Raw genomic sequence first — 25585 nt, 5'->3', positions numbered from 1 at the left:
TGACCTGAGTATGAGACTGTACCATGTCAATGCCTTATATGAGTATCATTTTTTTTGAAAGGCGAAAAAAATCATTAATCTTGAAATTAATTGTTACAAGACTAATAGGACAGGAAAACAACGTGTTTGTGTTCCAAAGAACACTTCTGCCCAATCTAAGTTCCAAAACCTACGATCGGCAAGAAACTAATCGAAGGACACCCATATGGAACAAAGCCCATCTTATTAGGCCAAAGTCCAATTAAAGTATATCATTTTGTGGACCATTCTATCTACTCGTTGTACTTATATGCAATATGTCTGCTATAGAAAATTAATCCTAACAAACCAAGAATTCTTAATTGTTCATGATACCCAATAAAGGGCTTGAGAGAAAATGAGGATGGGATGAAGATTTATAACAGAAAAGTAGCATTATCAAAAACTGAAATAATGGAGAGAGAAGATGAAAAAATCCAGCAGTACTCTGTAGAGAAACCTTCAGACATAGAAATGAAATAATGTGACATGGCTTTAACCATGGGTTCATATCATTTGAGGCGTTTTCTTTTGTCATATATTAGTAGTTATCTTAGTCACATAATCTTTGAGCACGTATGATTTCCGCTCGCGCTCTCAATTTTCGCTCTACGTTCGCTTTCTCAATCCTTGCATTCGCGCAAATTTTAGTAGTTCTGAATGTTTTTGAAAAACTCTTCCACACTCGAGCACACATTGTTGCAAAAATTGTAGCCATGCTCCTAAACCTGATATTATTGGAACAAATTGTGAAACAACCCAACCTCGCCACGTGATTTGCATATGCAAGAGTGGGATGATATGACATCTATTTTTATTATGAATCTATCTATATATATACACACACACACATGCTCACGAGCTTATGTCTCTCGTGCATGCAAGATGATGTTCTCTCTCCTGTGCCAAATTCCTAGTGATTGCTAAAATCTGACCAAATTAAGGTTATTCCCGTAGGGTAATTTTAAACTTGCTGTCAAAATTTGACAAAATCATTTTTGGTGCATGTCAGATTTAACATGAAATTTGGTTTGGCCATATCTCGTCACTACACCAAACCCATTTAACTTCTCCTCCCTCCTCTCACGCTTTAACAGGAAAAAAAAAAAAATTCTCAATTGCACCAAAAAATATACCCAACGGTTGTAGCAATATCGCTATTGTTTTGACTTTTTAACGAAGTCATTTTGGTACCAATGAGTATACTTGCTTGACGATTAGTTGGGTATGACCATCATAATGATCTCATGTTCATGTTTGGAGTACAATAGGAACGAAACAAAAAAATCACAACCGTTTTGCAAAAAGAGAGGCAAAAAAAAACCACAATTGTGCCAAAAAGGTTCTAACGGTTGCAGCAACATTAGTGCTATGGTTCTGACTTAAATGATGTCTATCTATCTATCTTTGCAATCTAATTGGCAACGAGTACACTTGCTCAACGATTAGTTAGTTGGGTGCGACCGTCATAAGGATATCATACTCATGTTTGGAGAAGTAATTATTCAATAGTTCGAGAGTACTGTCATGTAGTATTCCGAACAACTTTGCAATCACATATTCTTCCGAGGTTCATACACTTAGTGGTAAACTGGTAGGCCCCACAAAAATATGTGGTCGTAAAGTGGTCCGGAGTACCACGTGATTGTACTCACGGGCTATCTTATAATTTCACTGTTTGGAGGTACTCTTGGAGCACAACATGATTTGGTGGTGCTTCGTAAGTATTTCATAACATGACTGGTGCTTCATCCCATTCACTCGATCAGTGGGTCCCGCCAATTTAATTTCATCCCATCTGTTTTGGTTTAGTGCTCTCTATCCGGGTGCTAGAGTCGCTTGGATGGTGCTGAAAGGAAGCATCGTCAAAAGTGGAAGATAAAATACCATTACTGTTCGACACTATGCATATGCTTCTCTAACATCTAACCGTTTAATCAATTTATCGATAGATATATCCTTCTTTGATTTGAATGTGTTTTTTTTTTTTTCCATTCATGTGTGCAATTAGTTTTTTATAGTTGTATCTGCACATGGTATGTTGTAATCTTCTTATTAATGAATTTCTTACTCTTCCAAAAAAAAAAAAAAAATGATCCTACTTGCAACGGGGCCATTGGAGCAGCAACTCAAGAAATTTTTATCAAGATAATCATGATGAACTAGAATTATTCTAGCTTTTGCTTGAAGAATTACTCTTTCGATGACATAAAATTGAATTTTAATACTTTCCCAAAATTATTTAAACTTATCAAATCATGCAATCAAAATTTTTTTTTTTTTTTGGGCTTATCGGTTGTTATGTTTGAATGGACATGCTGTGACATTACTAGTGGGGTGGGGTGGGGTGACCTTAAAATTAAGTTGGTGCTTGTATAGCCTATGGAACCAAAAGAAATTTGTGCAAGGGACAATAACAGGTGGTTTCCTAATCAAAGGGACCAAATGACCCATTAATTAATTTTTGAGGGACACCCCTTTAATTAATTTGTTTTTATTAGGCAAATGTTTTTTTCCTTGGCATTAAGGCTTTGTTTGGAACATAGTGAAAGGAAAAGAGAAGAAAAAGAAGTTTAAAAAAATTCCTATCCCTGTTTGGTTTAGTTGGGAAGAGAAAGAAGAGAAAATGACCAAATAGAGATCTTCTCCCACTTTTCTTGTTCTTTATTTTCTTTTCCTTTCCCTCACTTCCCACAAGTTCCAAGCAGGGATGAAGCTAAGAAGGGACTAGTAGGCAGTTGTTCATGAAAGAAAATAAAAAATAAAAACTCTACTATTATATAGGAAAAAAATTCTTATAAAAATATATAGAAAATTCTTAGCTCGTATACATAGTCGCCCTTGTGTAGCGAAATTTCTAGCTCTGATTCCAAACATGGCGTAAAGCAAATGGTTAGCTTGGGAGCCCCGACTATGGGGTCAAGTGGGACAAAAGACACATGATCCAAACGCAAAATACCAAAAGAATCTTTACTAAGCTTTTCATGAGAATGACCAAATTAGCACCAAGCCATCTTATCTAGAGACAAAGACAAAAATGCCCTTCCCAAAGTTCCTAAAGTATTTCCTTGTCTTCTCCTATCTTTTTTGATGATAAAAATCAGGCGTCAAGACAATTTTAGCTTTTGAGTCACCCTGCGGCCATCATTGATTTAAGAAAAGCTTCACCAATTCCTAGAGGGTGAGAGAAAGGGTATTTTGGCCAAGCTAGGGGGAAATGGGGGAGTTTATTGTCTTGTAGTAATGGGAGATGAGGGCCAAAGGAAAAAGGGTGGGTGATTTGGATGTTTTTTCTACTTGAGGACAAGACAAAAAAGTACATGAAGATAGATAGGGCCCTCCCCTTTCATGGAAACCCCTCTTTTAGTTTAGTTTAGTTTTTTTTTTTTTTTTTTGAGAGGTTGAGATGCTTCAACTTTCTTCAATTATATTTCTCTTGTAGTGGACAAGATGGTCCTTTCCATTTTTGTTCTTTCTCTTGTCCAATGTAATTACCCTCCCTATCATTTCTTGTCCCCTTTCTTCAACACTCCTCCCAACACCACTAAAAAATAAACACCTCTCCCTCCAACATCCCATCCTATTACCCTATAAACTAGAAACTCACAAAAATACCCATCCTAAAGTAGATAGGAAAATAGAAGTTATTTACTAGCTAGATTCAATTGAAGTGTGATGGGGCCACAACCATAGTATAATTCTTTAAGAAATTAATTTGTTTGTTATGTTTTTGTACATATTTTTTGAATGATAAGGGTCACACCCAGAATAAATTCATTCAATAAAAAAAATCACCTTTCTATCATATTTATTAATGTTTTACTAGATAAGGGGGCCACACCCAGAATAAATTAATTCAATCAACAAGTTATCGTTTTGTCACATTTATGTATGTTTGTACAGATAAGAGAGCCACCCCAAAATAAATTAATTTTTGAATCAACAAATTATCTTTTCCTTCACATTTATGAATGTTTCTATAGATAAAGGGGCCACACCCCCTAAATTAATTCAATCAACAAATTACTTTTTTCTATCACATTTAGGAATGTTTTTATATATGAAAGGGCCATACCCCATAAGTTAATATAATCAACAAATTACACGAATGTTTCTATAAATAAGGGAGCCACAACAAGAATAAATTAATTCAATTAGCAAATTACCTTTTCTGTCACACTTAATAGTGATCTTTTTTTTTTTTTATAATGTTTTTCTAGATAAGGGGCCACAACGAAAGTACATTCCATCAACAAATTTCTTTTTCTTTTCTTTTTTTTGGAAGATTTTCTAAGTATTAACAAAGACTACTGTATCCTCCAGTACTTTTGTCACCATCTTCTAACTCACACCTTATATATATATACACCATACAAACCACCATTTCTACCTACAACTTTATACTATTCAAGATTCAAGAAAAGCCTAACCCCTATTCTCCAAAGTTCAACAACCTAGCTTCTCTCTCTCTCTCTCTCTCCCTCTCAAACACTCACCATGCCTTCTAGAGTCTCCCATGCCATTAAACCCCACAAGCACGTACTAGACTTCACCTCACTAAAAGAACTCCCCGAGTCTCATGCATGGTCCTCGCTCGACTCCCCCTCCTCCAACAACCCACCGACCGCCGCCGACTCCTCCGTGTCCGAGTCCATACCCGTTATCGATCTCGACGACCCCAACGCCCAAGAACTAGTGGGCCGCGCATGCAAGACCTGGGGCGCGTTCCAAGTGAAAAACCACGGGATTGAAACGAGCCTTTTGGATCGAATCGAGTCCACGGGTAAGAGCCTCTTCTCTCTGCCTACCCATCAAAAGCTCAAGGCGGCTCGAGCCGCGGACGGGGTCTCGGGTTACGGCGTGGCTCGCATTTCCTCGTTCTTCTCAAAGCTCATGTGGTCCGAAGGGTTCACCATTCTCGGTTCCCCTCTCGAACACGCTCGTCAACTTTGGCCCCATGACTATAACCACTTTTGGTACGTGTACACATATGTTCATCCTATTCTCATGCACGTACGTATAAAAAAGAAAGAAAGAAAGAAGGGTTTTTATAATATCAAGATTCATCATCATATTTTTGCTTAAATATGAGTATATAAGCCCACATCTATATGTAATCCGATATAGTTGGATGTAATTAAGCAAGTTCCTCTGTTTTATTATTCTTGATGTTTGAAAATTTTTGTTGATTTTGAGTCGTACTTTTTTCTATTTATGGCAAAGGTTATTGAAAATGTAAAAACATCAAGTGAATTTTTTTTTTAAAAAATACAAAGGGTAAAAATATAACACCTAAGGCGCCGTTTCCAGTAGTGAATAGTATGTTTTGAGAAATAATTTGTTGCAATCAAGTTATCAATATATTTGAGTAAAAAAGTTATTGAAAAAGAAGTTGTTGACAAATTGTTAATTAGTGTGAAAAACAAATCAAAATGTCAAAACTAATTAATTAGTATGAATAAAATAGTAAAATGGCCTACGCTTTTTTTTTTTTTTTTATAGTAAAAAAACACAAATGCTGTCACGTAGTAGTGTGTGATCGGCATGATTAAAAAAAAAATGCATCGTTCCACTGGAAAAAATGCATAACACGTGGAGAGATAACATTTCGTGAAAATCAAATCCAACTATTGCTTTTTTGCTTTTGTTCTAGATTCTTCATGATTAGCATCTTCGTTCGTAATCGTGCCTTTTTAATTTATTTTTTTATGTTTGATGTTTTGTCTTTTAGTGGCGTCACAATTATTATTATTTTTATAATTTTTGATTTTCGTTATTTTTTTAGTGGCGTTATTGAAGAATATGAGAAAGAAATGCAGAAGCTAGCTGGGAGATTGATGGGGCTAATGCTTGGGTCGTTGGGTATAGCCCAAGAAGATGTCGATTGGGCCGGCCCGAACAAAGAGGGTGCTGCTGCCATCCAGCTGAATTCTTACCCGGCATGTCCGGATCCGGACCGGGCCATGGGTCTAGCGGCGCATACGGACTCGACCCTACTCACCATTCTCTACCAAAACAACACAAGTGGCTTACAAGTACTCCGGGATGCTTCTGGGTGGGTCACGGTTCCTCCAGTACCCGGTGCCCTTGTGGTCAACATAGGGGACCTCCTCCACATTCTATCCAACGGGGCGTACCCTAGCGTGCTCCACCGGGCTGTGGTGAACCGGACGCAACAACGGCTCTCGGTTGCCTACCTCTACGGGCCACCAGCTAATGTTCAAATCTCGCCGCTCTCAAAACTACTAGACTCGACCCATCCGCCTCTTTACCGGCCCGTCACATGGACCGAGTACCTTGGTGCTAAGGCAAAGCATTTTAACGAGGCCCTTTCGTCGGTCCGGCTATGTATTCCGCGAACCGGATTAGTCAACCAAAATAATGTCGAAAATCGAGTGGAGATAATTTGACATGTTACATGTTTTATGGATAAACGATTGTTATCATCGATGAATTTCACCACGTACATAGCGCACGACATGATTACACCAAATTCTTAGTTCACATGGTATGCTCCTCCCAAGGTGAAACTAATTAAGGAGAATTCAACAAGGGGCAGACAGAAATCAATTGACATGTGTCTTTCTCTTAGGTTGTTATTGTAAGGTTTTTGTTTTTTTGTTCTTTTCATGGTAGGCCATGTTATCCAATTGGTAGGCCATGTTACGGGTGCTCACATATTTTGGGGGTATTTTGGGGGGTGAGAAAGTAAAGGGCTGTTTGGGAGCCCCATTTCTAGATTATGAATTGTTTCATTTTTCAATGCTTGGCTTGGAGAGTCATAAATTACGTCAAAATAAATTTTCTAAGATGAACTGGGATTAATGTAGAATTCAAAAATCATGTTCAAACGAGCCTTTTGAATTCTGGTTATATTACTCCATGCACAAACTATCGAAATATTTTCATAGATTCTGGTTATAATCCAAAAAATCAAAATGTAATCTAAAAAAATAATTTCTCTCAAACACTCTCTTAGAAGGGAACAAGGAGGTTTGCTTCCATGAATATGAAAAAGAGCAATGTTACCTACACAATTTTAAAAGACAACTCCAGGCACAACTGCATCCGGAGCTGTTCGATGCACATGAGTTTGCATGCATCGAACGGTTCTGAACGCAATTGTGTCCGGAGTTGTGTTCTAAAGTTTTTCATAAACTTTTGTATGAAAAAGGCCAAAGGATAAGTTGTAAACAAAATAATCTTATACTAGAAGGGATCCAAACAAAACAGTCCCTATTGGCCTTTTTGTCTTTTTGAAAGGGAAAAAGAACAAAAATAGAGATCATTGGAGAAAAGGTTTAAGCCCATTTGATTATTCAAAGTGAAGGACAAACAGAACCGACAAGCTTTTTTGCCCCGGATATGAAGGAAGATCCCCCATCCAAAGAACAAAGACAGTACTGATATATCAAGATAAATGAAGATATGGTTAAATGGTTGTGATAAAAAAAAGGTGTTTGGGAAGATGATTGGGGAGGATAAAGTGATTAAGGAAATAACTGACTCTCTCTTTTTCAAGAAACCATTTATCAAGGACTGGAGTGCAAAAATGATAACGAGTAAAACAAGCCCACCGAGATAAAATAGGTTTGTAAGTGGAAGGAAGGATAAAGAGGCCAAGATTGATGTCATTTTCTCGACCTGAATGGCAGATATGCACTCGGAACACCACGTCTATTGTGGTTGGTTCATTATTTTCCCTTCGAAGCCAGAGATTTTTATTTTGAGGCTTTATGGAAGAGGTGTTCGACTCCCATTGTAACCACTAACAACTAACTCCTAACTTCCTATCGGTTAGCACAAAAAAAGAAAAAGAAAAAAGAAAAAGCATGCACTCTCTCTCAAAATTTATGGAGGATGCTTGAATCAAGCATGTTTTTTAACTCAGTGGTAGAGAATTGGTCGAGTGCGTAGTAAGGGCAATATTTCTTAGCGATTAATCGTAGTAGTCAGTGTCCATAAAATATTACGTGAGCTTTGGAATTAGAGTTACTAAGATGATTCTGACCATTGAATTAGAATTGAAGGATCCTTCAATTTTCTATGAATTGGAGAGGAGCCGGACTCCTATCTGCATATCTATGGAATCCATGTATAAAGAGATCTAGAGAACTTGTCCAGTGGTAATTAAGGACATTCATGGTGGGTGGTCCAAGTGGGAATTATGATTCTTATTCGGCTCCTTTCCGAATTTTATAAATCTTAGTACTCCGTATTACTTTAATTATGAAATTAAGATATACTAGCTTTTATTTTCTTACTTTGTTTGCCAAATTAGAGAAAATTCTCGATTCGTTATCCAATATGTGACTTCTTTGTTGATGTTAGTTTGAATGCATATCAGTTTATGAGATATCAATCTCTTACTGTGCATGACAGTATTTTATTGGTAAAAGGAAGCATAATTTAAAAGTGCTACCATAATTCTGGGCATAATAAAAACTCTTTATTACTGTATCATCGTACAAATATGTACGAATAAATTAAAATTGGAATTTAAAGCAAAAACATGAAGACAAAAATCAGTAGTACTTTGACACTTGGACAAAGATATCTATCTGCAATTTAATTTGTTTGGTTCGCAAGAGACACGCCTTAATCGTCATCTCTTCCCGATTATCAATTACGTACCAACAATCCTATATATTTTGTATTTGAACCTTCGCGTGAGTCGAATATTAACAACCAATTGATAATCAGTGTCGATTTCATCTTTCATCAAGTTTTGGGAAACAAAAAAGCCTCTAAAAAAACGATTCATGTACTTTTGACGTGAACCATTTGTTCATTGGTTAATTAATTGGAGGAGTACAATAACCAAAATGTTTCCTACTTAACACAAAAATAGTCCAACTACAGGAATCAGAGTAAAACCCAAAGGTCTCACATTTCTCAACACCCAATGGATCTACTCCTGGTAAAAAAGGTGAAAGTATTTCTGGAGTTCGAGAATCTTCTCTGTGTCTGTACTGTAATTTCTCAGGTGAGCTCATCTTATTTGACTCTGCCTTTTTAGTACTGTAATCAAAACAAGAATGCAGAAAATATCCTCCATTGATGTGGATACAAGAACAAGAATACCGAAACTATCCTCCAATGATTCAACTATTGGCACATTTTCTTGGCCGGTCCTAATGGATTTCATCCTATATTTGCTGTTACTAATTAGTAGATGATTAAAAGTGTAAAAACTTGGCCGAGAGGTCTTTGGTCTAACTGTATCAGGGATACATTTAGGTGCTAGGAGCAATGAAGTCAGGAGTTCAACTTCTTTTCTAAAATGCTAATCTAACTATATATATTCTAACAATATATACTGTGCCGATATTTGATTCAAAATAAATTGAGCCTGATTAGTTTTTTTTTTTTTTTTGTCATATACTATCTATTTACTCGCAAATTAAAGTACCGACGGCTCCGTGGAACCTACTACTGGTCCCGCACGGATGATCTGAGCCGTTCAATAATTTAAAAAAAAAAACCGAGTGGGCTCTCAAAAGGGACTCACTGCGTTAGAAACGATTTAGAAGTTTAAGGGATGATAAAATGAATTTGGCACTTAGAAGTGGAGATGCATTGATGGTTATCTTTGTTACGGGCGAAAGAAAAGCTCTTTGGGGAGCAGGTATGTTACCTGCAGATTTATCAAATTCTACCCTTGTAATTTCACTTTGACCCGTGCGTTTTCTTTTTTTCAAGTGTTGGCAGGTCCAAAATGAAACAAAATAGACGGAAGTATAATTTTAGTCAAACTATAGGGTGAAAACGCTATTTTTACTGTATACAGTTGGAGATGGATGGCAAGTCCACTTTATACCTGTATTGGGCCAAAAAGGCCAAAAAAAACTCTTAGCAGATCCTTGTGCAAAACCTATATTGGGCCTCATCAAATCTACCTGTAGAGACTTATGGGCTTCGTTGGATTTGACTGTGCTCTGTTGCAAAATTTGGCTATGTATGCATTCTAATTTCGTATCGTATAATATATAGCAGCCTTCTCTTTTTATGTCTTTTTTAGACTCCTTATTTTGGGATTGCATGAGCTTGGGAAATCTAGCTATCTAGCCGATGGTAATGAGGCCAGCAAGTGACTCAGAAACTTGGTCACACAATGTGCGTGCGCGAGCGAGAAAGCGCCTTTTTGAAAACATTTCGAACTACTAAAATTCAATAGAGCGATGATTGAGAGCGTAAAGTGAGGATTTGGAGCGGAAACAAAGAGTACTACTGGCAAATTATGTGACTAAGCTCACAACTATGACCAAGAAAGATGAAGGCAAGGGCTCTCATGACTGGTCCGCTCACCCTTACTTGTTTCTAACTCCCAAAACTTGAACTTGATTTGCATCAAGGACCGTCCGGACGAATATAGCTCACCTGGGGGGGCTCGATATTTCAGGGATATATATCAAGCGGAATAAGGCTGGATGAATGGAGTCATAGAACTCAAACTGCAACCTAACTTCAAACACCAATTCCAGCACTTCATTACATAGCACTGACAACAGGTTTGAGTACAGACGTTTCACGGACCAAGAAAGAATCGAAAAGGAAGAAAGAAACATCAAGTGAACAAGAAGACACAAACTTCTATCAGAAAGTTTTGTTTCAGTGAGACCGCAAAAGGTTGGTGAACCTTTGAGTTGCTTGAAGAGAGGCTGCATTTCAAAACCCATGTAATCGACCAGCAAGGTGGAGGAGTTTCCACATTGGCCGAAGCCAAGCATATCAGGAGTATTTTGGACTTAAATCAAACGACTCTTCCATATTTTTGAACGTAGTGCCGTGGCCCGTGGATCTCTTTGGCAGATTTGTCTCAAGCTGCAAAGAAACAGCCATACCCTTTGGCAGGATTCATGACAAGCATGAAGGTGTGCAGGCTTCGAGTTTTCCTTTGAAAAAGTCCACAACAGGAAGCTTGTGCTGGCATTAAGGAACCCATTAAGCTCATTAATGTTCCTCCCACCTAGCGAGTCTGGAAACTCCTGCTAGAAAATTTCAGGATATACTAAAACACGCGTACTAACATATACGATTGTTTCAGCTTAAACCTGTGCACTCCTGCTAGAAAATGCGCAAAGGGGGTCCACGGGGGCTGCTGGCGGAAAACCCCCTCTGTCCGGCTCCTCCAGACAGAATTTAATCTCATCTTCATAATCTGCTAATGAGAGTTCAAAATCTGAAAGTTGAGAAAAAAGTATTCAGTACACACTCCCTTTACAAATTTTCGTTGCTCATTTTATGAATTTTTTGCCCCATCTTATACCTACAAACTTTTCTCAATTCCATGCGGACGTGACAAAAAGTTTAGTAAGATATCACTTCTTTTTTTGTGACAATATATGATGAGAATGCATGAGCTTGGAAATATAGCTATCTAGCCGATGGTAATGAGGCTAGCAAGTGACTCAGAAACTTAATCACATAATGTGTGTACGCAAGCGTGAAAGTGTCTTTTGAAAACATTTCAAACTATTAAAAATTCGAAAGAGCGAGGATTGAGTGCACGAGCGTAGACCGAGGATTGAGAGAGGAAACAAAGAGTACTAATGATGACCAAATCAGGCAGAGAAGTGGCAGGAGATATGATTTGTTGGAGTGGTATTGCCAATTACCAAATCAAGCGTGAAAGTGTCTTTTGAAAACATTTCAGGTAAGGTTTGTCGGAGTGGTATTGCCAATTTCCACTGATAAAGAGTTTCTGATTCAGGTTACTCTGAGATCATGGCATAGACCATAACTACAGATTTGCTATTTCTTCATATGTGGAACTAGTTATTTAAGTTTCTTAACGCCATGATTTGTTAGGACTAGCAAATAAACTAGATATCCATATGCAGAGGTAGTTAAAGAAGACTTGGTATATCTTGCTTATTTAAGTTTACTATCGGAAAGTATCCATGTTTCATAGGATTGCGGTGCATAGATAGGTTAATGTGTATGTAACTCTATTTCTAGCAATAGAACCTGAGTTCAGAACTCAAGAGAATGGTGTGGAACTCAAGAGAAACCCCATTGTTGGAAGTTTGATAACAGCTCACCACCCAAAAGGAAACAATGTGTTACGGATTCAATGCCTGAAATTGATTTTAGCATGTCATTTCTAGAAAGAGAGAGTACTTGCTGTTCTGCAGATGTTCCATAATGCCTATAATCTAGCACTTGTTACATCTATATCTCCGAGTTCACAATCTGAAAGTTGAGTCGTTAAGCTAAGTGAGGGAAATGATGAAGAATGCCAGAATTAACAGAAAGCGAACCAGGGAAAGAAATACATTTCTATCATATGAAAATTGTTCGTCCTGATCTCATTATTGTCAAGATTCATACCAGTCTCCATTGCGGAGTGCAAAGTGCAAAGGGAACCAAGAGCTGCATAATCCAAGATCATAAGATCAAAGCAATCTCCAAACACATAAACTCTTGCATGGTGGATCTGGTAAAACTATAACCAGTCATTTTCTTTGTTTCATCTTTACCATGTCAGTGAATCACATAACGTTTTAGATTACTTTCTCTTTGGGATCCTACTGAGCCCTTGAGGTAATAACATCTACAATATAACACTGCAGACAACCAGATAGACAACAATAGCAAAGTTGATAACTAATTGCGGTTTCTTTCTATTCCAGAGAAGCCGATTCCTTGTTCAACTGTCTTTTTAAACTATTTTTCAAGTTTCATATGCATATAATAGCTCTCGTAGAATATAAGAAGCACGCAATCAGACCCATGTTACCAGAAGAACCTAATACCTAACGATTTAAGTATTGGGATGCATGTTTCGAAACACCGTACCATACCGCTCTGAGACGATGCACTTACTGATTCAAAGCGATCCCAATGATTTTCCCATTCGTTCCAATAAAATCTAGACAGATTGTAACTTTGAAAGACAAAATGTAAAAGAATTCGCCAAAATACTCCGACAAAGGTGTCTTACATGAGTAACTTGAAAAATAAGATGTTTTACTAGTTGTTCATCATGTGCAAGAAATACATTTTAGCATAATAAAATATTACCTATCGTACATTTCGTGCATATGGCGTACCACATCCTCGTTCCCCATACGGGAACAATCCGCGTTTCAGTTAACCCTAGATCAGACATAATCAAGCAGAAAGAATGAGATAGCTACTTAACATTAACTCCAAAAACGAAAGATAGCTACTTCCATTGATTTGCATCAATTTCAACTCTTTGTACAAATAATTATACACCAACTGCCATTCTATGCAACTTTATGAGATAGCATATGCTAAAATCAATAAGAACAGTATACAAATTATGCTGAATAATCAAAGAGAACCAATGACCTTACCTACACTCCCTAAGCTTCCAAGGGTTGAAACTGACCAGCTTCATCATGAAGAGAAGATTTGGAGTTGCATTCAAAGAACCCAACGCTACTAGTCCATTCCATTTGCCTCATTTTCAGGAGCAGAAACAGCACAATCCCACACCCAAATCCCAAAGCAGCACTAGAACCAGTGAGTGAGACAGCAGCATAGACAAGCATCACAAACGACTCCTCCTTAGAGCAAGTTTACCAGCATTGCTAAATTGCCTTTTTGAGCTATTATACCAACGAAAAACCAAAAAACCCAGCTGCAGCAGCTGAGGTAAAAGTGAAGGTAAAATGGATTTGATAAAATGGTTAGGTATTCATACCTCAGCACTGTTCATCAGCTACACTTTAAACAAATAGTTTCTCTCTCCTCCCTCTCTCACACCAAAGCACTTTTCCTCTTCTCTCTCACTGACTCGTCTCTCTCTAAAAATAATTATTTTAATAAAGAATATGTTAAATAGATAATGTTGGTGTAGTGTTGAAAGAGATGTGAGTAGTTAAAATGAAAAAAATGCACTGTTTACTAGCATTTTTACCTAAGAACTGGTAAACTTGCTCTTAGTGTTCATATCCCTTGAGGCCATAGCCAACTCAATCCCAGAAAACAGCAACAGCACCCCAAGAATCCCTATCGGGAACTGACCCAATATCCTCCCAAACGAGTTCCCCAAAACCAACCCAGGCACCAACTTCCCAACCCCGAGAAACACCACCGACAAGCCGCTCCGGCCGCCGAACCGGTACTGCCCCGCCAACCCACCGGCGCCGTGGCACACCGGCATTGCGCCGAACCAGCACCCGACCAAATTCATCACCCCCACACTCATCGAAACCGCCGTCGCCGATATTTCCTTTTCAGGAAACAGATCACCGGACAACTTACACACAGCAATCACAGAGTTCAGTATAGACAACGGTATTTGAGGTATAGCCGCTTTAACAAACCCAACCTTCCAATCCTCCCACGTGAACTTCACAAATTGAATTTTCGAGGGACCCAATTTGAGATCCTTAAAGATCGATGGATCCCGAATAAAACAAACAATAATTCCTATTAGGAACACGATCAGCGCGGCAAGAATCGCCGATAAAACCCCCAATCTTTTCCGAACGCGACGTTGGGATTGAGATTGAGATTGTTCGACGTCCTCAGTGTCTCTAAATGCGTGTAAGCTGGCCTGTGCGTCGCCTGATATAATTGGATGTAATTAAGAAAGTTCCTCTGTTTATTATTCTTGATGTTTGTAAATTTTTGTTGATTTTGAGTCGTACTTTTTTTCTAAGTACTCCCTCCGTCCCTAAATAAGTGTCCGGTGTATAAAATTAAGCGTTACAAAATATGCATGTTTTTCATTAAAATATTTAATTTTTTTCACAATCTAATGGAACTCATTACTATCTATTAATTTGTCAAAAAATTTAATTTTTTTAACGAAACAAATGCATCTTTTTGAAGGCCTAAGTTTATCCCTCGAACACTTATTTAGGGATGAAGGGAGTATTATTTATGGCAAAGGTTATTGAAAATGTAAAAACATCAGTGAATTTTTTTTTTAAAATACGAAGGGCAAAAATATGACACCTAAGGGGCCGTTTCCAATAGTGAATAGTATATTTTGAGAAATAATTTGTTGCAATCAAGTTATTATGTGTTTTTGGTAGTGAATAAACTATTAAGAAATGTCAAGTTATTATCGATAGTTAATAAACTGTTAAGAAGTATCAAGTTATTACCGATAGTGAATAGATTGTACATGAATATATGAGTAAAAAAGTTATTGAGAAAAAAATTGTTGACAAATTATTAATTAGTGTGAAGAACAAACCAAAATGCCAAAACTAGTTAATTAACATGAATAAAATAGTAAAACGGCCTACATTTTTTTTATAGTAAAAAAAACACAAATGTGTCACGTAGTAGTGTGTGATCGGCATGATTAAAAAAAACATGCATCGTTCCACCGGAAAAAATGCATAACACGTGGAGAGAATGAGAGATAACATTTCGTGAATATCAATTCCAACTATTGCTTTTTTGCTTTTGTTCTAGATTCTTCACGATTAGCATCTTCGTTCGTAATCGTGCCTTTTTAATTTATTTTTTTATGTCTGATGTTTTGTCTTTTAGTGGCGTTATAATTATTGTTATTTTTATAATTTTTGATTTATTTATTTTTTAGTGGCGTTATTGAAGAATATGAGAAAAAAATGCAGAAGCTAGCTGGGAGATTGATGGATCTAACGCTTGGGTCGTTGGGTATATCCCAAGAAGATGTTGATTGGGCCGGCCCCAACAAAGAGGGTGCTGCTGCCATCCAGCTGAATTCTTACCCGGCATGTCCGGATCTGGACCGGGCCATGGGTCTAGCGGCGCATACGGATTCGACCCTACTTACCATTCTCTACCAAAACAACACAAGTGGCTTACAAGTACTCCGGGATGCTTCTGGGTGGGTCACGGTTCCTCCGGTACCCGGTGCCCTTGTGGTCAACATAGGGGACCTCCTCCACATTCTATCCAACGGGGCGTACCCTAGCGTGCTCCACCGGGCTGTGGTGAACCGGACGCAACAACGGCTCTCGGTTGCCTACCTCTATGGGCCACCATCCAATGTTCAAATCTTGCCGCTCTCAAAACTACTAGACCTGACCCATCCGCCTCTCTATCGACCCGTCACATGGACTGAGTACGTACCTTATTGCTAAGGCAAAGCATTTTAACGAGACCCTTTCGTCGGTCCAGCTATGTATTCCGCGAACCGGATTAGTCAACCAGAATACTGTCGAAAATCAAGTGGAGATAATTTGACATGTTACATGTTATAGATAAATGATTATTATCACTGATGTATTTTAACACATACATAGCACAGGACATGATTACACCAAATTCTTAGTTCACATGGCATGCTCCTCCCAAGGTGAAACTACTTAAGGAGAATTCAACAAGATGACAGACAAAAATCAATTGACATATTGTCTTTCTCTTAGGTTGTTATTGTAAGGGTTTTTTTTTTTTTTTTGGAGGGGGGTTGGTTTCTTTTCATGGGTAGGCCATGTTATGGGTGCTCACATATTTTGGGGGTATTTGTGGGGTGAGAAAGTAAGGGGCTGTTTGGGAGCCCCATTTCTAGATTATGAATTGCTCATTTTTCAATGCTTGGTTTTGAGTCATAAATTATGTCAAAATACATTTTCTAAGATGAACTAGATTAATGTAGAATTCAAAAATCACGTTCAAACGAGCTTTTTGAATTCTGGTTATATTACTCCGTGCACAAACTATCTTAACACTTTCATAAATTCCGGTTATAATCCTCCATGCACTCGGAACACCACGTCTATTGTGGTTGGTTCATTATTCTCCTTCCAAAGGCAGAGATTTTTAGTTCAAGGCTTTATGAAAGAGGTGCTCGACTCCCGTTATAACCACTAACAACTAACTCTTAACTTCTTATCGGTTAGGACAAAAAAAGAAGAAAAAAACATGCACTCTCTCTCAAATTTTATGGAGGATGCTTGAATCAAGCATGCTTTTTAACTCAGTTGTAGAGAATTGGTTGAGTGCGTACTAAGGGCAATATTTCTTAGCGATTAATCGTAGTAGTCTATCTGCATATCTATGGAATTCATATATAAAGAGATCTAGAGAACTGGTCCAGTGGAAAGGACATTCATGGTGGGTGGTCCAAGTGGGAATTTTGATTCTTATCCTGCTCCTTTTCAAATTTTATAAACCTTAGTACTCTGTATTACTTTAATTATGAAATTAAGATATAGCTTTTATTTTCTTACTTTATTTGCCAAATTAGAGAAAATTTTCGATTCGTTATCCAATATGTGACTTCTTCGTTGATGTTAGTTTGAATGTATATCAGTTTATCGGGATTATGATATCAATCTCTTACTGTACATGACAGTATTTTATAGTGGTAAAAGGAAGCATAATTTAAAAGTACCATAATTCTGGGCATAAAACTCTTTATTATCATCGTACAAATATATACGAATACATTAAATTTGGAATTTAAAGCAAAAACATGAAGACAAAAATCAGTGGTACTTTGACACTTCGTCAGAGATATCTATCTGCAATTTTGTTTGGTTCGCGAAAGACGTGGCTTAATCGTTATCTCTTCCCGATTATTCATTATGCACCGACAACCCTAAATAACTTTATACCTACGAAAGTTGTTAAACATCCAACAAAGTCCACTGAGCACGTGGTCTCGTGCAGACGTGCAGAGGACTATGCGTGACACCAGTATAAGGCCCCGTTCCGGTACTCAAAAAAAGCCCTTATTTTTTAAGAAGACAATTTCAAGTTCAAAAATGAGGGGCTTATTGAAATCTAAAAATATGCACTATGGATCTTATTTGAAAGATCTCATTGAGATCTTTTATACGATGCAAAAAAAATTAAAAAATTATTTTTCATTTACATTATTTTTTAATTTGAAAATGTGAAATAAGCTGCTTATTTTTTAAGAAGGTTTCTAGAACGGGGCCTAAGCCAAATGTGAAAAGATTGCACATGTACGGATGTGGCTAGTACAAGACAAGGACTTTAAACAATAATTCTAGTGACACATCTAAATTTACACTCAAACACACACCCACCACTCATACGAGTTTTTTTTTTTTTTTTTTTGAAAGGTAAAGTTCATTGCCAATATCAATAAGGATCCAGAGGATCGATTTACAGAGAGAATCACACAAGCGGGGAACAAACCCCGAATACAAGCATCAAATTTCCAAAAATCAAAACCCTAGAATACAATAAGCGAAAGAACATGATAGAGGCCCGAGCGGCTGACCCGCGAGACGGAGACTTCTGCCAAGTCGAGGAAGGGACGTTGCCATTTGCTGAGTCATTACGATCCCTATAGATCCAGACGAGGGGGAAATCACCGAGGAACGGCCACTCATGAACACCTCTGGCGACACCCCACTGTCGGAGCAACCCAAACAGCCGATGGGGCCAAACCAGACCAGAACAAAAACAAAAACAAAGGAATTATTAACCCACCACCACAACCTCACCAGATTCGGGGAGACCCGAAACGGTACAAAACCGGACTGGGAGACCCAGCCGGTAGAAGAGACGGAAGACCGCCGGAAAAGAAAAAAAGCAAACCCTAACTCCACAAACCTCACCTTATTAAACCCATCCACCGACCATCCACTGCCAGATCTGAGCTTCCACCGCGAGGACGGAACAACAAGACCCACAAGCCCATGGCCGGAGTCCAAGCGCCGAACTCAACAACTGGAAAACTTAGACCGGAGAAGAGGAAACAGAGGAAAGGAGAGGAAGGAGGGGGGAGATTGGGGGGGCGGGGGGGGGGGGGGGGGGGGTAGGGGGGGGGGGGGCGGCAGCCCCTCCCCCAACGGAACAAAACCTAGCTGCTGAGAAAGTTTAGAGAGAGGGAGTTGGTGAACCCTCCTTGATAACAAACCCTTTCAAATGTAGTTGGGGTACTAAAAAGTGATAAGGATAAGTACCCTCCTTGATAACAAACCCTTTCAAATGTAGTTGTAGATATAGATAAGGACAGTTTTTCAAATGTGTTTTTCCACTTGTAATCTGCATCCCATGTAGCCTATTTAGGCTCCGTTCCGAAATTTTTTTAAAAAAATAAGTACTTATTTTGTCACTTCTCATTAAAAAATAAGAAGGGTCATTCCACAAAATTCAAATAAAAAGTTCCTTTCACATTTTCAAACTCAAAAATAATGCAAATGAAAAAAAAAAGTTCAATTTTTTTTGCACCGTATTAAAGATCCCAATGAGATCTATCAAATAAGATCCATAGTGGTAGGAAAATTATTTGCGTAAACACATAATTTTTGAGTTTGAAATTGCCTTATACAAAAAATAAGACTGTTGCTATGATAATGGGTGCCGGCGGAGGGAAATCGTACCGGCGGCCAAGCCGGGCTATATCCGGCCACCGGACGGCCGATCCGAGCCGTCCAAAAATTTTAAAAAAAAAAATGAGGGGGCCTTCGTGGGAATCAACGGCATCCGAGGTGTGCAGGGTGCTTGATCCGAGCACCCCTTTTCCGTGTATATATGATCAAGCACCCTACAAGGAAAAGATGTGCTCAGATCAAGCACACTACACACCTCGTATGCCGTTGATTCCCGCCCTGGCCCCCTCGTTTTTTTTTTTATAGAATTTTTGAATGGCTCGAATCAGCGGCCGTCCTGTGGCCGGAGACGGCCCGGCGCTGCTGCCGGTACGATTTCCCTCCCCGGCCGGTCGGTACCTATATAAATTCTTCCAAAATAAGTAGCAGCTTTCTTATTTTCAGAAACAAGCCTTCTTATTACACAAAAAATAAATTCTTATTTCGTTTCTGGAACGGGCTCTTAATGAACTGTATAGATGAATACAAAGTAAGAAAACATATTTGTTTACTCCAAGTCTTATAGCCTTCATACTAGCATCATTGGACTTTAAATTGGTGGCCCATAGGTATGGTCGTTGAATACCTCTCTTTTAGTCTTCCGCAGCCAAAGTTGAATTTTCTTAGGTCTACCTACAAACTATACAATTAATATACATACTGATGTGGTTGTCCATAAAAATACAAATTGTAAACCAATGAACGCGTTCGGAGCGTACAACAATGGTCCCATACTCCATGTGACCTATGTCAGAAATGGGACGCACACTCGATCCGCTTTTTGTGTGATGCTCTGGGTTGATTTTTATTGGTGTCTGATCCGGATCAAATTACGGTAAAAATTCTGTGGTGGGCGTGATAAGGTAGTTAGGGTGCGTTTGGTTGGATGGAATGGAATGTAAGTTGGAATAGAATTAAGAATGGAATGGAATTGGAGGAATTGAAATTGGAATAATCATTCCAATTCCCATGTTTGGTTGTGGCTAGGAATCAATAGAAAGAATGGAATTCACATTCCAATTCCTGCGTTTGGTGTGCTAGAATCACACATCAATGGAATGAAATTAATAAATACCCCTGCACAATATTAGGCTAATTTTTGCTCATCTCCCAACAATAAAATCTCACATGGCAGGTATACCATGTTCATAATTCACACCTATTTTAGCGTATCTTTTCAAAAATCTAGGAAAGACAAGCTAAACGGTCACATTTATAAAATCCTAATGATAGAGCTAAAATATGAGAATTCCCAACACTTCAAATTTACCATCCAAAGTAAATCTTCTTGAAAAAGAAACAAAGCAAATTAAAATAAATACACCAAGTAGTAACTTCACAGATCTCCCCTAAGCAAAGCCATCACAAAATCTTCTTTCTCATCATCTTTCAAGGTAAAGAAACACGCAGTCGTTGCATGATCACGAGCTATGGCAAGTAAGGCTCTATGGCGTTGAATCATAGATAGATTTGAAAGCTTCCGAAGCTCATCATTTACTTTGTCCCTCATCTTAGCTATAGCAAGATCGACACCAAGAGCTTGACTGAACTTATTAGTTGCTTCTTCAATCTTTGAACCAATGATCGTTGCTGCTTCACGGAAAGCATCCAAGCTATCATCATTCCTCTTTCTTTTTTTCCCGTTAGAATTACTCTCTTCTCCGTTTGTGGATGACAAGAAGTGCTCCATTTCTTCAATACCAATGCCTAAATTTTCTGTATCACAACTCCCTTCATTCCTACTCTCCTCCTCTAATACATCCTCAGCAGTAACAGCATTCTTACCCGTGGCACGGTCTTTCCCGAAGACTGTTAAAAGCATGTCAAAGTGTGGGAAACTCCTATTCCTCCAGTTAGTTGCATCTTTATGGCTCTAAATCAAAATGAAATAAAATAGAAACTCTTCAGTACTATGTAAAATCCAGCAAGGTGGGGATTTAAAAGAGAGTAGGAAAGAACAGAAAACATATTAGACAGCACAACACTACCATTTTGTAGCTAATTGGTATATTGGTCTACAGTACAGTGGAAATTTTGTATTAGACAGAAAAAGTAACAGGTCAGGCAAAAAAGGGAAAAGAAATGACTTAGCGTGAAGTGAAAATGCACAATACCTTAACATAGTCATCCCAAATATGTTTTTCAGCAACCACCATATTTGTGTTTGGATCCCATCCGAAGCCACTAGTACTCCCTCCATAGATCATATCATACACGATGCAAACATCCTTCTTTAATGTCTTGATCCTAGATTCGATGTGTGGTTTAGCCTTTATCCCATGTCCAGGTAACTTCTCATGTAATACTCCTTCAATCACTGTGAGGGAACCGGCCTTGAACCCATTGTCCCTTTTGTCCCCTTTATTCACCAAGTCATGTAAAGCATAAATCAACTCTCTGTCCTCCTCATCATTCCATTTTCTGTGTACCTTTTTTTCCATACTTCTGTCTAAAAAAATAGAAAGCGAGATAACATCATAAACAAGACAACAGAATAGGATTCAAAACACCAAATTTATATCCAAACCCACTTTTATCTATTACATGATTGTCCTCATTCATCACCAAAAAAAAAAAAAAAAAAACAGAATCCTGCATTCTCTTTTCAGCTCTTCTTGTCACCACATATCATCTACTTGCTCTTCTACTTGCTCTCCATGCAACAAACATAGAAGCTGCCTTGTTGTCTCTAAAAGAGGTCCATTGTGGTGATGTCTCAACACTAGAAACAATATCTGCGTCCTCTTCATCCCTATTCTCAATGAATCTTATATTTTCAAAGGGGTCTTTTTTCAACTCGTTCCTTATATAGTTATGTAGCAAACAACAAGCTAAGATAATATGATTTTCAATTTTAATGGGGTAATAAGAAGGACTCCTAAGAATTGCCCATCGCTTTTTCAATATCGCAAAGGCCCTTTCTATCACATTTCGAGCACTTGAATGCTTCATATTGAAATATTCCTCCCGAGTTGTAGGTTGACGTCCATCCTTCCAGTCATTCAAATGGTATCGTTGACCTCTATACGGTGCAAGAAATCCTTCACCATTGGTATACCCCGCATCAACCAAATAGTATGTACCTTTACAAATGAATAGAGTTTAATTATGTCAGTGATCTATGACCTCAAAAACAAAAGTCCAATTGTTTTTGGTGTCATGGTGTCTTACCACGTGGAACAACTAGACCATGGGTTCTATTAATTGCATCTCGTAACACCCGTCCATCCGCTGCTGATCCCTCCCAACCAGGTAACACATAAGTGAATTGAAGGTTTGGGGTACACGCTGCCAAGACATTCGTAGCAATTTGACCTTTTCTGTTCCTATACCTAGGCCTATCAACAGCCGGCACTTGGACAGGTATGTGTGTTCCATCTAACGCCCCTAGACATCCCTACAAAACATTATAAAATTAGGAATAACATGTTGGGAGGTCAGGTTGAATTATAACATCGTTACTTGTAAAGACCAAAAACTTGAAATCATTTACCTTAAACCACTTCCATCTCTCATCAGTGGAGTTCTGCGGTATTGGTTCAGGTGTCTTGTATAAATGCCCTTGTAGCCTAATAACCGCAACCAAAACTTTTCTGAAAGACCTACTAATTGCCTCTGCCGAGCGATGGAAATTATTCTGAAGGGTCCTGTTTTTTATATGATGAGCAAGGATATGCAAAAAAATTGCCACTTGCTCATCAACTAACATGTGTCTGGTTGGCTTTAGCTTCCCGATTGTACTAAGCAAGTGGCACAACTTCAAAAATGGCCGCCTAGGCATTCTAAAATCATTCATACATTTACTATCACTTTTATACACCCATTTTTCAATTACATCTCTATTATCATAGAAATCTAACCGATACCTAGATCTAACCCCATGCATGCATTGTCTTTCAACCATCCTATATGCTAATTCCATGAATAATCCAAGTAAATGTAGAATGTACAACCACCACTGCATAGCCATTGCCAATTTGCTCCTTTTCATTTTCTTTTTTGATAAACTAAGACGTGCCATCACTGAAATTTTTTTGGCAGCAATAAACCTACAAAAGGGCACCAACACATGTCCAAATTACAGAGGTCCATGAATTCACTTAAAAAAATTCAACAATCAATAAACAATTTCTATTAAAAATCAAGGGTCTCATGTGCACTTGCATAAGGAATTTTTTCCCTTCTCCACTTTCTCTATTAGATAACAAAAGCAGTCAAGCCTACAGAGAATCTTACACAAAAAAAACCAATGGCAAATATAGATACATGTATTTATACAGATATGAACATTGTGAAGTATCCCTAAACAAATCCCTAACATGTTTATCTATGCATCATGAAAGAGTCTTCTAATCTGGTCCACAGTCGCAGGCAGTAGAGTAACAGGGCGTCGTTTGTACCGCAACAAGTATACCAAGGATGTGAATAAGGGTTTTAAAAACCATGAATACTGCAACATGTTCAATTATATATGAACTTGAGTTTTAACCTCTCGACTCTTGCCCACTCGCAATTGTATTGTTAATCGTCTTAAAACTAGGATGGGTTCTATTTTGTTTGATGCGCTTTAGAATCGATGATTTACAACAACCAAGGTTCAGATCAATTATGAAACTATGGAGAAATCTATCAAACCCTAGAAAATCAAATAGCAAATCTCCATCATACATAGGAACAGTTCTCAGAATTGATCGATCGATCAGCTTATCAAAAGGAGAGAGCAAAAGTTCAAATATGTACGTACACGCGCACACACATATATGGAGAGAGAGAGAGAGAGAGAGAGAGAGAGAGTATACATACGAGATCCAGATCGACGAGAGAGAACCCCTTCGAACCCGATCAAGGTGAGAGAGAGAGAGAGAGGCGAGAGTGGAGAGAACTGATCGATTTTTCTCTTCTGTAGTTGTGAGAGGTGAGAGACATGAAGCGTCGGTTTTGTTCCCGACAAAACGACAAAATTTAGAAAGCACTGGAATAACAATTCCTTTCTCTTTTTAATGGAATTCCTATTCTCTCATTTGGAGGAATAGTTATTCATTTTGGAATACATATTCCTTCATTTATTTGTGAACCAAACACAAGAATAGCAATCTGTTGGAATAATAATTCCATTCCAAAGTTTATTCCATCCAACCAAACGCACCCTTAGGGTTTGGTGGGTGGTCGGAATGAGGATTGCGGTGGTCGACGGCTGTGTCGGTGGTGCTTCTTGGGGATTTCCGGCAGTGGTAGCAGTGACGCCGTTGTTGGAGTGTTTCGGTAGCAGCTTGGGCCCTGTTTGTTCGCCTGCGCTATTTCCTTGGTCTGGGCCGTCAACGGCAGTTTCCGGAGCGAAGTAGTGTTTGATCTCCGGCAAGGGATTAGATTTCTTTTTCGTTTGTGAGCTGTTTGTTTGTTTTGATTACATCTGTTATTATTGTGTATTGGTTTGTGCTGAGATTTCTTTTGATTTCTCTCTGCCTAGTTCCAGATGGGATTCTCATATCGGCACGAAGTGTTGATTTGCTTTTGCAGGGTGTTCTGTAATCCCGGAATAGGTAGTTTGGTGCATTCTTGTTTTTGCGATGTAATCTTTTCCTTCGGGCTTGAATGAACTGACTGATTCAAAAAAAAAAAAAACTTGGATTTTCAGATGACGATTTCGGCTTTATTTTTGGGGGCGCAAGTAGTCGAGTCGAAGTTGGGTGTCAACATGTACATTTTATATTAAATTACATGAGATCAATATAAACATACCTAACCCCAAAGAGTTGACTGAGTGGTCTTGGCCTGAAACTTGGGTGTTTGACTTTTTGGTGTGGGGTGTGTAAAATCATCCCCCATGACCATGCAATATGGTGGTTTCTTTGACAGCTGTTATACGGAATTCTATTTATATAAAATACAGTTAAAAAATTTAACATTCCAACAGAGCGCCTACTTCGTTATCGAGCCGAATATTGAAGTTCGGAGGAGTTCCTTTCCAATAGGGCTGCACACGAACCGAGCTGTTCGCGAGCGACTCACAGCTTAACTTGTTAATAGCTCGTTCAAGCTCGGCTCGGAAGTTAAATAAACAAGCTTGAGCCGATTTTTTCAGCTCATTTTGTAAACGAGCCGAGATCGAGTTAGGATAAGCTCGGCTCGAGTCAGCTCGCGAGCTGGGGTATATACACTTAAGTTTAGAATTTTTATTGTTATATCATAATTTGTTCTTTTCGTTTTCAGTTTCCAGTCAACCAAGGGAGGCAAGAGCACACGCACACCAGTACACCCCCGCTCCATAGGAAAATGAAAGATATATACCTTCACAATCA

The 25585-nt window shown here is 38.4% G+C and overlaps 3 protein-coding genes and 1 pseudogene across 3 annotated transcripts; 2 read left to right on the top strand and 2 right to left on the bottom strand.

The window, feature by feature from the left end:
* Window positions 1–4435: 4435 nt before the first annotated feature.
* Window positions 4436–6480, top strand: LOC131309797 (gibberellin 3-beta-dioxygenase 1-like). The gene is made up of 2 exons (XM_058336411.1): window positions 4436–4994; window positions 5804–6480. Exons 1-2 carry the CDS (start codon window positions 4516–4518, stop codon window positions 6426–6428), a joined length of 1104 nt encoding a protein of 367 aa, XP_058192394.1. The 5' UTR covers window positions 4436–4515; the 3' UTR covers window positions 6429–6480.
* A 6686-nt stretch (window positions 6481–13166) lies between these two features.
* Window positions 13167–15129, bottom strand: LOC131309686 (molybdate transporter 2-like). The gene is made up of 3 exons (XM_058336284.1): window positions 15108–15129; window positions 13938–14562; window positions 13167–13563 (listed from the first exon to the last, which is right to left on the bottom strand). Exons 1-3 carry the CDS (start codon window positions 15127–15129, stop codon window positions 13353–13355), a joined length of 858 nt encoding a protein of 285 aa, XP_058192267.1. The 3' UTR covers window positions 13167–13352.
* A 419-nt stretch (window positions 15130–15548) lies between these two features.
* On the top strand, window positions 15549–16318 carry LOC131309685 (gibberellin 3-beta-dioxygenase 1-like; annotated as a pseudogene).
* Window positions 16319–20518: 4200 nt separating this feature from the next.
* On the bottom strand, window positions 20519–24275 carry LOC131309796 (uncharacterized protein At2g29880-like). The gene is made up of 3 exons (XM_058336410.1): window positions 24090–24275; window positions 21401–21735; window positions 20519–21159 (listed from the first exon to the last, which is right to left on the bottom strand). The coding sequence occupies exons 2-3, from the start codon at window positions 21725–21727 to the stop codon at window positions 20623–20625; spliced, it is 864 nt and encodes a 287-aa protein (XP_058192393.1). The 5' UTR covers window positions 21728–21735; window positions 24090–24275; the 3' UTR covers window positions 20519–20622.
* Window positions 24276–25585: the final 1310 nt, after the last annotated feature.

The sequence above is a fragment of the Rhododendron vialii genome, chromosome 12a (assembly GCF_030253575.1).
Source record: "Rhododendron vialii isolate Sample 1 chromosome 12a, ASM3025357v1".
Lineage (NCBI taxonomy): Eukaryota > Viridiplantae > Streptophyta > Magnoliopsida > Ericales > Ericaceae > Rhododendron > Rhododendron vialii.
Note: the sequence above shows the minus strand (reverse complement) of the source record. Positions and strands in the feature narration are given on the sequence as shown.